The 16,318-nt window shown below is 33.6% G+C and overlaps 2 protein-coding genes across 4 annotated transcripts in view; both read right to left on the bottom strand.

Annotated features, from left to right (window-relative positions):
• The window catches only part of LOC129938403 (fibroblast growth factor receptor homolog 1-like), a 121,476-nt gene that overhangs the window by 15,887 nt on the left and 89,271 nt on the right, over positions 1-16,318 (bottom strand). For all 3 annotated transcript variants that reach the window (XM_056045939.1, XM_056045940.1, XM_056045941.1), the window contains exon 3: positions 1,633-1,759. In XM_056045939.1, the coding sequence (XP_055901914.1) occupies positions 1,633-1,759 (127 nt within the window). The remainder of the gene's footprint in view (positions 1-1,632; positions 1,760-16,318) is intronic.
• LOC129938404 (neprilysin-4-like) lies at positions 4,656-6,860 on the bottom strand. The gene has a single exon (XM_056045942.1). The coding sequence runs from the start codon at positions 6,810-6,812 to the stop codon at positions 4,680-4,682; it is 2,133 nt and encodes a 710-aa protein (XP_055901917.1). The 5' UTR covers positions 6,813-6,860; the 3' UTR covers positions 4,656-4,679.

Here is a 16,318-nt window from a genome sequence, read left to right as displayed (position 1 = left end):
TAGGAAAAATGGCACTCTAATTTCTTCTTCACTAATCACTGCCACTGCCATCACACCCAAATGACAATGACAGAATGTATCTTTTTCGAAAATTACACACTAAATGCTTAAATGGACTTAAACCCATTTCTTTAGAATACAACAAAATAAAATACAACGCATCATCCACATCCACTGCATATATGCATACTGCATGCATTTAGTGTTATTGAGTGCTTGGAACAAAAAAACTATATTTAAAACAAAAATGAGTGTTGGTCGCGTGGTAATCCGACTTTAATCGTGCGCTTGGTATCCCCGATGCCCGATTGGCGAAACTGCCTCTGAAGTGCTCCACCAAACATCATCGCTCCCACTATCCACCACCACCGTCTCTTCATCGTCACCACCTTCAGTTTCATATGAATCAGACTTCAGCCAACAATTGCCCCAAAGAAATATGAGGTTGTTGATGAGGATGATGATGATGGTGGCGCATTTTTCAACAAAAATTAAAAAAAACAAAAACTTTTCCAGCCACCAGGCTCGCGTATATATTTCATCGCACTAAGTATGCAAGTGTGATCAACATGGCAGCTAGATACTAGAGTTAGCGTCGTCGTCTTCATCGTCATCCATGACTCTTACTAGTAAAAGCAAAGGATTGTTCCTACATTTATATGCATACAGATATAATAAGTATCTTCGAATTTTAAAGAAGGAATTCCCCCTTTTAAGAAGATACAATACTGTGAGTAAAGCAGATGGTTTTGTTGCTAAATTGATGCATCGTACTTCGCACGTATCCTATTTTTGTTCTTTCTAATATATGTAACATCATTCTTTGGCAGATTTTTATAAATTTGTAACTATAGTGAATGCATACATCCAACATCCACCCTTTTTACGTCTAAAAACAGGACCATCATCAGGCAGTGCAGCGGATGGAAGTTTGGCCACACCGCATATATCTGTCTGCCATGAGTTTTTGTTTTCATTTATAACCCTGTCTGGAGTATGTTTTTGTTTTAATTTTTGTTTGTGTTATTTTAATAATCAACCCCAAGGATAGTTTAACGTCAACTTGACGTGTCATCATAAAAAGAATAACGCAAACATTCCGTTTTACTTATTATTTTCCTAACACAAACCTCGAAAAGAATATTTCACTAGTTTTCAAACCAAATGTTCTTTTTTTAAGAGAATTTAGAAACAGAAACTTCTTGACGCCTTTTATACCTTTCACGGTTCTCTTCTAAAAAGGACTGTTTTTGAAACACTTGATTGTTGAGAACTCGCCTTATATCAAAACCTTACGTCACTTTTATACTTCTATAAATTGCTTCTTTGAGCTTTTCATGGACCACAACTATGCATATACGAATATATACGAATAAAGTGAAAGTCTATCAACATAAACACTATAAAAAGATGCTCCAGATTCTTAGACATAAAAATAATTGTTTACCTTATTCTATAAACAATTTCAAAAAACGATTTTTTGAAAGTAGTACAATGAAATGTCTTGAAAAATATATTTTCAAAATAGACTATTTTAAAATGTACGAGTATAGCTCTCCTTTATGTACATACTTTTTAGAACTTATTTCATTTAATTTGACCAAAACAACGCAACAGAAAAAAAGAACTCACATTTTTGACCTTCGGATTTCGGTGTTCAATTTTTCGTCATTTTTAAACCATATTGGATTCTCAAATTTACACCTGAGTTGAATTCTTGAATGAACAGGTACTTTTTCTTCACTTTTTGATTTGCCATCTGGAAATAAAAGAATAAAAACAAAATTAAAACAATGTTGGGAAATGATTTTAGTATAAGTGAGAGAAAACAATTTAAGCAGTCAAATAAAAAAGCTGAATCATGCCAAAAAGATTTGTTTATTTTAGTTTTTGTACTTTCAGATTATTGCAGAACAAAATTTTAATGTTTCAGTCCTTCGAATAGCTTAAAAAAGCCATACAAACAAATACCTATCCAACAATTTCTTTATAAGTGAAACCAACAAAATTTAAAATATTCGCTCTTGTTGATTCTCATCGTTTTACATGAAACACTATCTTTTATTTGAAGTTGTAAATGGTTATGCATGTGCATACAATTTGTTATTTGCATTATAAAATAATAAAAAACCATTTGTTTCTATGAATATTTCCAACCTTTAACTTTTTCAATTGCTATGATATTATTAATTCAAAGTCTGATGTCATCACTTTATATTTAAAGTGATTTCGCACCTTTTTCCGGTCATATACAAATCTAAGTATGTAGGAGGGAAAGTTTGTAAGTTACCGGCTATGAGTGCCAACTTTATAACGGTATCTTAACCTCCTGTATAAATACATAAATGTGAATCTCTTTAAAAATTTGGCGCCAATTGCATCTTAATTGTATATCACATAGATTTCTAAACACTTCTACAAATGCAATATTATAATTCCATAACTAACCCAAAGTGTCTTTAATATAAGCATAACTTATAGGCGTAGCTATGCATAAGCATATACCTTATCATGTATCCATTATTATTATTCAAACATATATATAAAAAGTCATCGAACTTGTCTCCCACTGGAAATGAGCGTTTTTAATATTCTTCGGTTGCTTGTTTATTACCGATTTGTGTTGTTTGTCGCTGATGAATATTGTGTCTATCCGTATAAACCTTTGGCTTTGATTGGCAAATGATTTGCAATTTTCTATAATTCCTAGGCGTGGATCACCTGAGTATAGGTTCATCAGGTGGATATACTATGTGTATACTCTTTGTCGTCTTTCTTATAGGTACACCATACCTTATGGTTTGATAGGTAGAGATACGCCTTTTGCAAAAATTATCTTTCTATCGATATGTAAGACCAAACAACAACAATAAACCTCTACAATTAATGACATGGCGCAAAATAGCACATAGATATGCTATTGATTGAAGTACTACATATACGAGTACGAGTACTTACACCAACAATAAAACTCTTCAACTTCAACAGTAGTGTGATGTCTTATGTTGTTTTTGTGTACAGAAATACCTCACTACTTATAGAAAATAAAAAAAGTTCATAGCAATTTATTGACCAAGCAATCATCTACCATTTTCAAAGCCATCCATCTATCCATCCAACGATCTTCAATTTACAATTTAAGAGCCTATAGTGTGCTGTCAAGAACTGAGCTGAGCACCTACTCTAGCAAATATTCATACCACTAATGAAACAACACCAACAACAACAGCAAGATGATCGTTCGAATTATATTCGAAGAAAAACTCCCGGTCAAGAGGAATTATATATTCAGCAGAGGATGTGTCCAGCCCAATCCGAATCGTGTACTTTAAGAATTGAGGAAGAATGAAACAAAAAATTATAACTAACTATACTTATTCTTCTTCCATTCTGTTCTTTGATGGTTTTTCATTAATTTGCATTCGATGAAGACGCTCGGGTCATATTGTTACTTTCTTTGTATTCTTGTACTTAAATTAATTGAGGAACATACAAGAAAAAAATGGTGGATTCATAATTAAGTGCATTATCTTTCTTGTTATTTTTTTAAGGAAAAGTTCAAAAAGAGGGAAGAAAAAGTATAATATCTAAGGGTTTTGATAAGTTGAAAAGTACAGTCTAAGTCGTTTGATTATGATAAGGTGTTTTTAGAAGACCACACCAAAAAAACTGGTGAAGGAAAATACTTGACGAATTGAATCTTAGAAATTTTATTATCTGAGTTTTGACAGCAAAAACGAATACTTTTTATGGGAATTTGTATTTGCATCTCTGTGAATAAAGAAAGTTCTGAGATCTTAGAAATAATGGGTTATCAATGTTGTAGTTTAAAAAGTATAGTGCTGCAATTCTACATCTGTCAAACTAAGTCGTGAAACCAACAATCGCTGACAATTCTTTGAATTTATAGCTCTCAATTTTTGCTAACCCTTAAAAGTCACAAACACAAAACGATGGCACTGATTAAATCAAGTGTTTTGTAGCAGTATGTGACCTTTAACAATGAAAGTAGCCCTTTTGAAAAATTAAGAAATACAAAAAGTACACCTAATCAAAATTCAAAACGCACAACGACAGTACCTATAACTTTCCTTCCTGTTCCTAATTATTATCATTTTTAATCATATTATTGTTTCTTTCATATATTTTCCTTTAAATTGACGCGAAAGAAAACAAAAAGAGAATACAAGAAAGAAAAACACAAATTCATAAAAAAAAGTAAAAAACTCATGGTTTCATATTCTTCAAAAATAATGGTTATGGTTTTTCATTCCTCTTCCGAGTATTTCCGGTGTTTTGGGATAATGAAATCGAACTCTCAAGAAAAACCCGTAAGGGCAACAAGACGAAGACAAGTGATGGTTGTTCTTTTAATTAGTATTCATTTCCTTTATGGGAAATTACAATATTAATTACTTATGATAGTTTCAGTTATGAATTTTGTATTCTTTCAACAACGCAACGTTTTATATTGTTTAAGAGTTGCATTCATTGAATTTTGAAGACTCCATATCTCTTACGTGGGGTTTGAGTTAAATAACAGAATATAATCAAAAAAACGTGAGATTGATGAAGTAAGAAAAGATGGCGATCAATAGAAAATACAGATCGTATATAACCGAGTACGGAAACTTAAGCCTATAATAAAAATCGCCTTTAAATAATACAAGAACTTTATTCTACCACATTCGACACTTCTTCTGTGGATTCATTGGACTGTCCGATGGACATCCGAAGACCTTTGAGAACTCATCGAAATTCTGCAATGGCAAAGTCACACGATATTTATCCATTGGATAGCCAGCATACAATTCACTCCAATAATGCCTGGGTTCGTATTTGGCGCAGTAGATTTGAGCGAAATTAACAAAGAATGTTTGATCTGGAGAAAGATTTAATCCAGGCATTGACTCAGTGTTTTCGAAGTCCTTCTCGTGATTTTTCAATGCTATCTTAGTGACACTTCTAAAAGCATTCAATGCTCCTCTCAGTCCACCACTATCGCAAACTGTCTCTGTCAAAGATTCCTTACCATCGAGTTTGATATTTAATTCTGGAACAGTAAAATTACTATGATGCTCGATAAAGCATTGGGAGTTATGTTTCATGGATTTTTTTGACTTCACTGACCATGAATGGATTTCCTTGAAATGTTTTTCAGCCGAACGTCCTCTCGGATCGAGACTGTGGACGATCTCATGACCTAGGATGAAGCCAAGTCCACCATACTTTATGGATTTTGGAAGATCTCGATGATAAATTGGGGGGAAAAGTATTCCTGCTAGGACATTTATCTGGTGTTCGGTGTTATCGTAGAAGGCATTTACAGCAATGGCTTTTAAGACTTCCAATGACACTGTACTGTTGATATTTTCATAGTTTAAATAAGCGAAGTGATTTAAGTCCACCTGAAATTTAGATAGTTCAAGATTGTTTAGAGCATAGTTGTTGGTGAGGTTGAGTTTCTTGGTTTCCATGACATAGACATCGGTAATAGGGTCAACTATTTGACCAATGCTGGCATTGAGATTCATGAGCGTGTCTAGCAATCCGAACCGCGTTGGTTCGTCCAACCAATCATTAGATTGAATTAAATCTATGAAACTTCTTACAAGTTCTACAATCATTTCTTCAACTTCTTGATGTATCTCCTTGCTGAAGTGCTCTTTGATATAGAAATGTGTCAAAACCATTGGTAAGGCTTGCCTCACTTGTGTCACACAATGTTGGTGTTGGTACTTTGCCGAATTTATCTGTGGATGCATTTTGAAGAGAAATTTCAAAGCCATATAATTAGCAAAAGCTTGGGCCTTTTTTTTCGACATTTCATCGAGTTCGATAAAATAGAAATCACACGGACAAGGACTATATTCGAATGTTGATGAACCAGTTCGATTCCAAGCTATATCGAATAACGAGTCCCATTGTTCGAATTTTTTCTTTTCCGATTCGTCTTCCTCGAACTCACTGCATCCATCTTTGGCCTTGTTTTGGAAGATCAAGGCTTCTTTCCAAAACTCAATCACTTCATCGATTACCTTGTCAGCTTTTGAGCCTACAACTCCATAGATGTTGAGAAGTCTTTTCATCATTTCAACATTGTGCACGTATCCCAAAGAGTCATTTGTCCCAATGTTATCTGAATAGACATCAAATCCAAAACCAAATTTACCAATCTCGTACATCGGCGGGAAAGGGTATCTCATAAATATCTCCTCCTGCACCAGGCCAACAACGCCATATCGCAGAAGATGTGCGGTCATGTTAAACCAGTCGAATGTCGATGCATTCCAAGTCTTATCCACCGCAGGAAAGCCTCCAATACTTTTGATTATTTCAAGATACTCTTTACTTGGAGTCAAAGGAAAGATGTCAGCACTGTCACAGATTTCCACATAGCGTTTGGCTTTTTGCAGCTCCTCGTAATACTCTTCGTTTGGTTGACGTTTCTTCTGAAGAATGTTATCAATTATTTTGTCCATTGAATGTGTTAAATCATACAAACTATTCTGCTTCCGAGTTAGTTCAATCTGTTCTATGACATTCGGGTAGTTTCCACAAGCGTATGCGTAGAAGTCATCACAAGGATTAACCGAAGTGTTCATGTAGGATTTCATTCGTCTGGCGTATGATTCACGGAACAATGAAATAGTATCACCTTGCCCTGCGTTGCTTCCACCACCGCCGCCGCCGCCGCCGGCATCATTACAGATTTCTTGTTGTTCGATTATGAGAGTAGGAGAAGCCGAACTAAATTTTAATTCATAGTTGTTAAAAAAGATCGAAATAATTACAAAAAACTTGAGCTTCATTCTTCGATCTAAGAGATTTAATACAACCGAGGAATGTGGAAAATTAAAAACAAATGTCAATAAGATGAACTAAATATTTTTTAGCAGATTAGTTTTAGCTTATTTATGTTTGTTTAGCTGAACTCTTAGCGCATTTGTGATAACCTTGCAATTTTTTTGATTAAGACGTTCTACCTTATTAATTTCTGTGTATTAGACTTTGGAGGGAACATGCTGTGCAAGAATTGATAAGCAGCTGATATGTTTACTTAATTTAAACAAATATTATTTCGCTTGGCCGAAAAACTATTTAAAAGTACTATTCAGGGCAACAAGAAGCGAAGTTCAAACGATGTGTTTGAACTTTTGTACTTGTTTTAGCGATATAAGCGAGAAACTGTTTAATAACAGAAATTGCTGTTTAAATTATAGTTGAACTCAATAAAGGGAAATTTCAAAATCGTGATCAAAATTAAGGAGATTATTTTGTAAAAAAGGAAATTTAAACTAACATTGTTTTGAGGTCTAAGGATAGGGGCAAAACGTGATTCAAGTTCGAATACAAGCCAGAATATCTGTTTAGTGTGTGAGAATTGATTAGTTTTGTTAGCAGTCTAAAACTATTGAACACCGCAGTTTCTCTAAATGTTGGATGTAAAATTCAATTTCAAAAAGAAGAATTCATGAGCAAAAATAAAGATTTTGGTATACATTTCCTGTATTTATCACTCACAATGTAAAAAACTATTAGCCTTTGTTCATTGCTCCTTTCCAACTGCAAATAAAGATAATTTCCAATAATTAGCATGTTATTCGCTTTTCTATTGTCTTCAATTGACCTCCAAGTCTAACTGAGTGCTTAATTAATGTCAATCAATATTGAAAAAATTTATAAATTACCAATAGCAAATTTTTCAATTATAATATGCGAGTTTATTTTGTTTGTGTGCGATATTGACTCGTATATCAATAAATTTATGCAAACGCATTAATAAATTGAAGACACATATATGTTAAGTAATTTTTATTCAATATTCAAATAGTTTTTAGAAAAAGAAGTACAAAAATGAAATTGGTTTTCTTAATCATATCATATCAACTTTCTTTATATGGACTTTCATAATTTGTTGCCTTTATTTTGAATCATAGGGTATAACATAGTAGATAGTTTCATGAACTTTAGTTTTTAAATATGATTTCCGGCCTCAGTCCACGGTGCGGCGGCCGGCGTCGCAATGGCTATGAGTTACATAGTCTATTTGATCAGTCCAATTTGTTTACTTCTTTTTCCAATTAATCTGGCCGAATGGCGTCAATGATGGCTTGAATATTGACTTCCAGTAGTTTAAGAGTCGCTGGTTTTGCGAACATATATATAAAACCTGCAGTCTTAAGCCGAATCCACTTATATATTGAACCCAAGACCTTTGGCATGACCGTCCAATGCACTAACCTGACTTCATATAGTTTAATAAAAATGATTGAGTGGCGATAAGTAGATCGTATTCTTTGTCTAGGATATAATTGTTCTTCTATTGCATGTGAAAATCAACATGGGTTTGTGAAAAATTCTACAATAACTAATTTATTACAACTCTTAAGTCGACTGCATACCATGTGTCCCAAGTAAAAATGTGTATGTGTACAATAAAGATCTACGAACCTTTCTTAATGTCAGAAATTCATTCTGGAAAACGTATTTGAAAACCAGGTCCAGTCCTTACTTATCAAACTATCAGCAAGCTTAATGCAGATATTCATTTCTTTGTGAACTCCTATATCTAGAATACATTAAAAAAAATGCCAGATAGCCTGATTACGAATCCCAGGCGGTCTACTAATTTATAAACATTAAAAAGAATACAAGTAAAAAGCCTTCAACATTAAAATTACACGTTATAATATCTACCGACCCTAAAATTATTACTAACCTCCTTGCCTGATTCAGACCCCTCTTTACCATTGGGCCAGACCCAGGGCCCCGCAATCACCAGGGGCCCCTAAATTGCTGAAACATGTCTTAACCTCTATTGGTCTATTTTCAGGAAAAAAATATTTCGATACAATTTTAGATGCATAAAAAATATTCAGAATTCGTACTTTCCTTGCTGAACAACAACCTCTGCTGAACAATTTAAATCACATTCCCTGCGAAATTATATTGAAATTAAAACACATCAATCAAATAATTACTTCACATGAAAGCAGCTTTGTCCATAGACAATCTATGATGGCCTACAACATAGATAGCACGAACAAAAGTTACAGGTAGAGTAGATACTGAATTAATATCACAACATCCAAATGAAGTAAGTTTCTGGAGAAATGTGTTGAAGCGGATTGTAGCTGTTGTAAAGTTTTTAGATTCGAGAGTTCTTCCATTTCGTGGTGACAATGAGATCCTCGGATTTTCCAATAACGGGAGTTATTTGGGATGCAATGAGTTGCTGCTCTGTAATGAATTGATTCATGTCATGGGAAGACAGGTTTTGAAAACTATTGTAAAAGAAACCAAAATGTCAAAATGTTTATCAATAAGCGTTGATAGTACAACCGATCTGTCTCATGTTGATCAACTAACATTTATTATTCGTTACGTAAAAGATCACACGCCTGTTGAAACGTTTTTGGACTTTATTCCTATTAAAGAACATAGATCTGATTATTTAGCGGAAACTATACTGAAGTTTTTGGAGGATCATGACATTTCGATAACAGATTGCAAAGGTCAAAGCTACGACAACACGGCAAATATGTCAGCAAGATTTTCTGGTCTGCAAGTAAGAATAAAAGAAAAATGTAAATTTGCCACTTTTGTACCATGTGCAGGGCACTTATTAAACTTGGTAGGAGTGTACGCCGCTAAGTGTGTCTTAGAAGCAACCAAATTCTTTGATATTATTCAAAAATTGTATAACTTTTTTTCGGTATCTTCTCATCGATTGGAGTGTGTTAACTGCTCATTTAGGTCCAGAAAAAGTTCGTTCTCAAACAAGATGGTCGGTGCGAGCTGATGCTCTAAGTGCCTTATATAAAGGTCATCAAGAAATTGAAGAAGCTTTGATGTCTATCCCGAACGATTTAGGACAGGCACTAGAGGCCAGACAGAAAGCATTTTGCAAACAATTTCCAAAATCAAAATATTAGCCTCGACTGGATGTTGCAATAAATTTGCTGATTGCAATAGATGAATTTAAAATTGGGCTCAGGGACAATTTTGATAACTTTGATTCATCAGTCGGACAAAAAAAAACCGGAATCCGAATATTAGGACCTTTCTGAATGGATGAGGTGTAGAAGATCACGCCGGACTTTTTTTGACGGCTCTGGACCCTCAGTAATTCTGACTGGGAAAGAAAGATTTAAAATTTAAACCTTTCTTCTCATCGTCAACACACTAAGCGTTCATTTGACTAGGTTCGTATACAAAGATTGACCAACGTTTTTACTTTTTTTTTCGATTAAAAAATCTGAATTCAGAAGACTTAAAAGAGAACTGCAAATCTTTTGCTAAATTTTACCCGAAGATGTGAAAGGAGATGAACTACATGCTGAATGCCTGAATTTAAAAGACTACTTAAAAATTATCGACACAAAAATAATAAAAGCTGACAACATTCTAGAGCTTTATAATAAAAGTGAAGATTCATTTCCAAATATCTACATGCACTAAGAATTTTCTGAAGTGTGATGGTGACCAATTGCAGTGGCGAACATTCCTTCTCTATGTTAAAAAGAATTAAAAACGAACTCAGAACTGCAATGATTCAAGAAAGATTGACATGTTTGTCGCTGATATCAATGGAAAGCGACATTCCCAGAAGCATCGATTTTGAAAATGTGATCAATGATTTTGCTAATCTTAAATCAAGAAAAGACCCTTTCAATAAATATTCCTTTCTTTTACCTGAAAAAATATAGTCTGTGTGACTACATTGTTCTTTTAATTACATTCTCAATAACTTTTTTTGTCTGTTATTTAAATTCTGTTTATTTTTGAATTTTTGTATGAAATATTTGTTTTTTGTTTCTATCTTTACATTGTTTATGTTTATGTTTTAAGTTCTGCAATAACTATTTATCTTTTTAATGAATAAAAAAAATGTATTTATTTAAAAATCTATTTAAATCTATTTCCTGGTCCGGATGGTTTGCCTCCAATATTATCAAAAAAGTGAGCCACCTTCCTATGTAAACCTCTTTCAGTACAGTTTCGTCCATCCATTTATCAAGTTTTCTTCCCAAAGCTTTGGAAAGATTCATTTATTTTTCCTGTTTATAAAAAGGAGCAACAAATGTTATGAACTAAACGCCCATAGTCAAACTCTCTTTAATTCTTAAGCTTTTCCAAAGATCAATTTTTTCTTCACAACAACATGTCTTCTTAAAAAAGGAGATATACTTTAAACAATCTTACTGAATTTTGTCCAAAACTCTAAACGAATTAGAGAAAGGGAAGGAAGTGTACGTTATCACCACGGATTTTAGTAAAGCCTTAGATAAAATCAGATACCAAATTATTTACCTTAAATTTAAAGCCCTTGATTTTCCACCCTTTTTATTTCATGGGAGCCACCTTTGACGTTACTATCAACGACGTTATTAATATCATTGATAACTCAACTGACTCTATTTACGCTGATGACATAAAAATAATAAAGCTAATTTCTACTCTATCTGATTCTGTGTTGCTCCAAAATTGGTCTTGAGTCTATTCAGACTTGGTGCCACAAAAATTTGGCGACCAAGGAGTTATTTGTTACACTCAGTTGAATTTTCGAGCTCATTTTGATTATATTATTAACAAGGCCAACTAATTTCTTGGCTTCAGCAAACGTTGATCTATTGAATTCTTGAACCCCTTTGTCACTAAATCCTTCACCACAACTGGAATACTCTAGCCAAGTCTGGTCTAAACTATAGTACGCAGATTTTTTCTCCACATTCTTCCTTGGTGTGGTAATCTATTCCTACCACTTTATGAAGATCGTTTATCTTTTACACCAGCTATTAGCAGGTACCATAGCTAATAACGTGCTTACCACTTTTGACTTCCATATCAGTTCTTCTTCCCTTAGAAAAAATCTCTACAACTCGTTTTAAGTGATTTCTTCATTAAAAACTATGAAGTTCTTGGACTCAAACTTGATATCACAGCCGCAAGATGACACAATGTTTTGTTATTTAAATTAAATCATTTTATTTGTTTCTGCGAATTAAATTATTTTAAAATTGAAATTCGAAACCTAAAAATTCATATCTAACATTCATTAGAAACGTTCCCATGCTACCATCATGACCATCATCTAATTAAAAAAATAATTCTTTAACACATATGCATACCGTATGCATATCTCCCGAGTCCCGACCCGAAACAAACAAATATATAAAATTGATCCACTTTCATTTAGGTAGAAAACATTATCTATTATACCTTCCAAGGGCAACCAAGAATACAAACTATCTGTGCCATAAGGAATAGCAATGAAAGAACAGAAACAAAAAAAGATATTTCTATAAAGGATTCACGCCAAGTGAAATCCTTTCTCATTAAAAACACATCCGAGCGTTGAAGAGAGCATCTGCAACACACATGGATATCATCTCATGGGGTAGACCCGAAGCCGAGTTAAAACAACGTCAACATTAGGGACCTCCGAAAATATTTTCATAGCGTTTTAAAAACATTTTGTTCCTCTTTTATGAAAACAACCAGATACGAGCTGTCACAAATGTCAATTGATGTTTTTTCCCAATCTGGTGAACATTTTTTGTGGATTTCTTTTTGTTGAGTCGCTCTTAATTTTCATGATGCTGCTGAAAAGGCGTTACAGCAATTTATATCTTTGCTAGTGTAACGTCGGAGTCGTGGGTGCACTTGGAAAAAATACTTATGCATGTTTTATGGTAAACTATTCACTTTTCATGTCGCCTTTTTTTTTGTGTTAGAATTATTACAAAGTAGGTATTTGTGTACCTATTTTCAAAATGAGGGTTCAATGTTGAGTGAAATTTTTAAGGGAAATTGTAATTAAAATAAGCACCTTTATCCGTTGATGTTTTCCTTTCCATAGAGAGAAGATTGATACTGTTTTTAGATGTGCAGTGTGCACCCTTTAAGTTTGAGACGTTTTTCATTCCCATATCGTGAAAAGAGGGGAGGATATCCATCATCAGGAAGATATGATAAACATTTACGAATTGATATTATGACATTGACTCCCATAAATTGTCACTGAATGAGTGGTTACGGAGTTATGTAAAATTTACCACCTGTTGGAGGCAGAGCGTTGCATAATTTTATTTTTTTGAAGATACTTTTCGAAATTTTAGATATTTTTGAGAAAATAAACAACTCTTAAGGTTTGAAGATGAAATGCAAAACACATCGAACATGTTTGAGAGTTTAAAATGATTAAAGTTTGAAGTTTTAAGCTGTAGTGATCATAACACCTTTTCCTTTTTTTTAAGAACGTCTGCTTTCAAGACTCGGCATATCAATAAGTTTTAGGCTTTGTTGATAGATCGTAGAAGATCATAGGTATTAGTCCATTCTAACCCCATCAGTGCATATCTCGGGAATCTTTTTTGTACCAGTTATAGTCTGAATTTATGACAGGTATAATTTGGTGAATTTTAAGCGTATTCGAAAATCGGCCCAACAAATGTTATAAATAAGATAAAATTCCTGATTGACCCTATTAGTTATTGAGTTAATGTGTTGCGAAAATTTCAATTTTCCATCGAACATCCACATCACATGAAAGACAGACATTTCATAAGTGATAATGATATTCCGTCAAACATATAATAAAAAGAAATTACCAAAAGAGTTCTCGTGGAGCTTGTAGTTTTACATTTATCAACGTTTAGAAGCAGACAGTTACAAAAACATCAATCAAAAACCGATTTAAGATCACATTGCAATTTTTTACAATCACAAGAGAACTTGAGATAGTTTTTAAAATTGTAACATCGTCTCGGCATAAATGAAAAAAGTATCCTGAAAACTATAATTTCATTTATGACAAGAAGAACTCTCCAGGTAAATGTTGACGGTTATATCAACTCGAGAATGGTGTTCCTCAGGGTTCACCACTTTCTGTAATTATATACCACGCCTATATCGACTGTTTGATATGTAAACTTAATAATCCGATATACGGATTAGATTTTATCGGTGTCTATGCAGAATTCATCTATACTCTAGAATCTGGAGACCCAAACCATGTCAAACAACTTTTGGAAGAAACCGACCCAGCAACCCAAGAAAGAGGAGCTTCTGTTCCACCAAATAGATCAAAGCTAGTCACATTTTCAGAAAAAAAAGTGCTCCTGTTCACCACTTTTCCTGCAAAATACTTCAATTCCACTTAAAAGAGAGCAAACTTTTTTCTGGAAATAAGGCAACAGGTACGCTAAAAACAACACCTATATATATAAGCACTTCAAAGAGAAGCTGGTTATCTACCATTTGAACTCTTTGCTAAGAAAATATCAATTTCACTTTCATGTAAGGCTCTGGGAAATCCCTTTAAATCGCTTAGCATAGAAAAGCTTCGTAAGGGTGCCATTTCTGCAGTACATAAGATAACGTCCTTTTTATCAGAACCAGGGTTTCCTCTTCCTTTTTCCATCGCAACAGAGATAAGGTAGTTCGAATTCCTTCTCCACCTTGCAAACGAAATTTGCTCTTAATCGACACTTCCTTAGCAAGTCATAAAAAAAACAATGCACCGAATCAACAATTTAAAGAACTTCATAATCAGATGATCGCTGATAAAAATCCGACCGTATTTTCTATGGAGATGGTTCCTTTAAGGATCCAAACTCCTCTTATGCAGTAGAGGAATGAGAATCAAATGAAGATTAAAAAATAATCTGCCAAGGACTTCTTCCCGATTCATCTGGAAGTTATATTTCAGAATTTACTGCAATTCTGAAATGCTTATCTTTCACCAAGGATCTACCTAGAAAAAAAATAATTTTCACTGACAATATCAGCATACTGAACGGCCTTAAAAGTGGTTTCAATAAATACCAGTCCTTAGGAAACGTGAGAAGTCTCTTATACTCTTCTTTGGGTACCTGGACATGTAGGCATCAAGGGCAACCAAGAGGCCGACACTGTAGCTAAGGAAACTTTCAACTTACTATTAACAATTGAAGTACCAGAATCATCGCGTTTTATTAAAATAATATTAGCAGCACACTTAGAGAAAGAGTTAGCCACTTTGTTGGAAAGAAGTCAAACTTTCTTGCGAATGTACGAAAATCACCACAAGCGCACTCCCTACAAAACCTTACAAGAGAAAACTGCATTAAATTACTCCATGTGGGGCTGGGCAAAACTTTCTTCACCAGTAGGCCTCATTACACCACAGAAACTCCTGAGAAATCCAATTTTTGTAACGTCGAATTGTCAGTATTGTCTAACTACATGTCCTGAGAATAGCAACTTGCGGAACTAATAGATCCTGCCAATCCTGAATCTTTAAGATACATTAAATTAGCACCAACACCTCATCATATATTTTTGGATATTTACATTTTTTTTTTTCTTATAAAAACTTGTTATTTATTTACAAACACATACCAAATTCTATTTCTGCATATATATTTAAATGATTTTTTGTATTTAATCATGATAAATTAATCTTAACTTAAATTAATTTTGAACTTAAAAAACGACTTCAAATGGCGTTGTTGCCCTGAAGTCTTCCTTAATAAATAACTTTTTAAATTATTTTTTTTAAATTGTTTAGAATAAATAAATGACAGCGTAAATATTAAAGTTCATATCAGTCAATTAAAGTATCACCATTGAAGGCACTTTGAAAGAAGTCCGAAAAAAGTTGATTTATAATCCGTGGATCGTGATTTGTTACGTCATTGAGTTTGAAAACAGACGAGTAAGGACACTTGCACTTTCTGAAAGTAGTTAAGATACTTAAAACTTAACCTAATATTAGGTTAGGTTAGGAAGACGTACAAACGACATCTCTTTTAAAATCATTGATAAAATAATAGAGTTTCCACAATGTCCTTTATAAAAACATGTGAAGTTTTTCCTCTAAATCCGTTCATAAGATCCATGTTAATGAAGCTCCACTTGTCATCTTTCTAGAGGAAGCTTTTTTTCTCGTACCTTATTTAAGTCTCTTAGGCAGTGTTCAAAGAAGAAATTTATTAAATTAAGTCACTTGAAAACATTCTAATAAATATGACCTCAAGCCCAACACTGGTTGTAATTTCTAGTACAGATTTTCGTTCTTTAGAATGCATTACTACACTTTCATTCTCTGTTATTGCAATACTCAAGAACTCAAAAACAATTTGCAACGACACCCCCTTTCCAAACCCTCTCTTCCTTTTCTTATGCTAGTATTGTGCCTTTTGCATACAATAGGTCACCAAATAAAAAACAAATATCAACTCTACAGAAGAATCACTTCTTGATTTCGTGGAACCAAAGAATATCGGACAGTTGTGTATTTTGGATTTCTTCATTTAGAGGCGTGGTAGCT

Source organism: Eupeodes corollae, chromosome 1 (assembly GCF_945859685.1).
Source record: "Eupeodes corollae chromosome 1, idEupCoro1.1, whole genome shotgun sequence".
NCBI lineage: Eukaryota > Metazoa > Arthropoda > Insecta > Diptera > Syrphidae > Eupeodes > Eupeodes corollae.
This window is presented reverse-complemented; position numbering and strand designations above follow the sequence as displayed.

Bases quoted from the DNA above. Each gene is read 5' to 3' on its own strand.
- LOC129938404 (XM_056045942.1), bottom strand. From the start codon at position 6,812: ATGAAGCTCAAGTTTTTTGTAATTATTTCGATCTTTTTTAACAACTAT.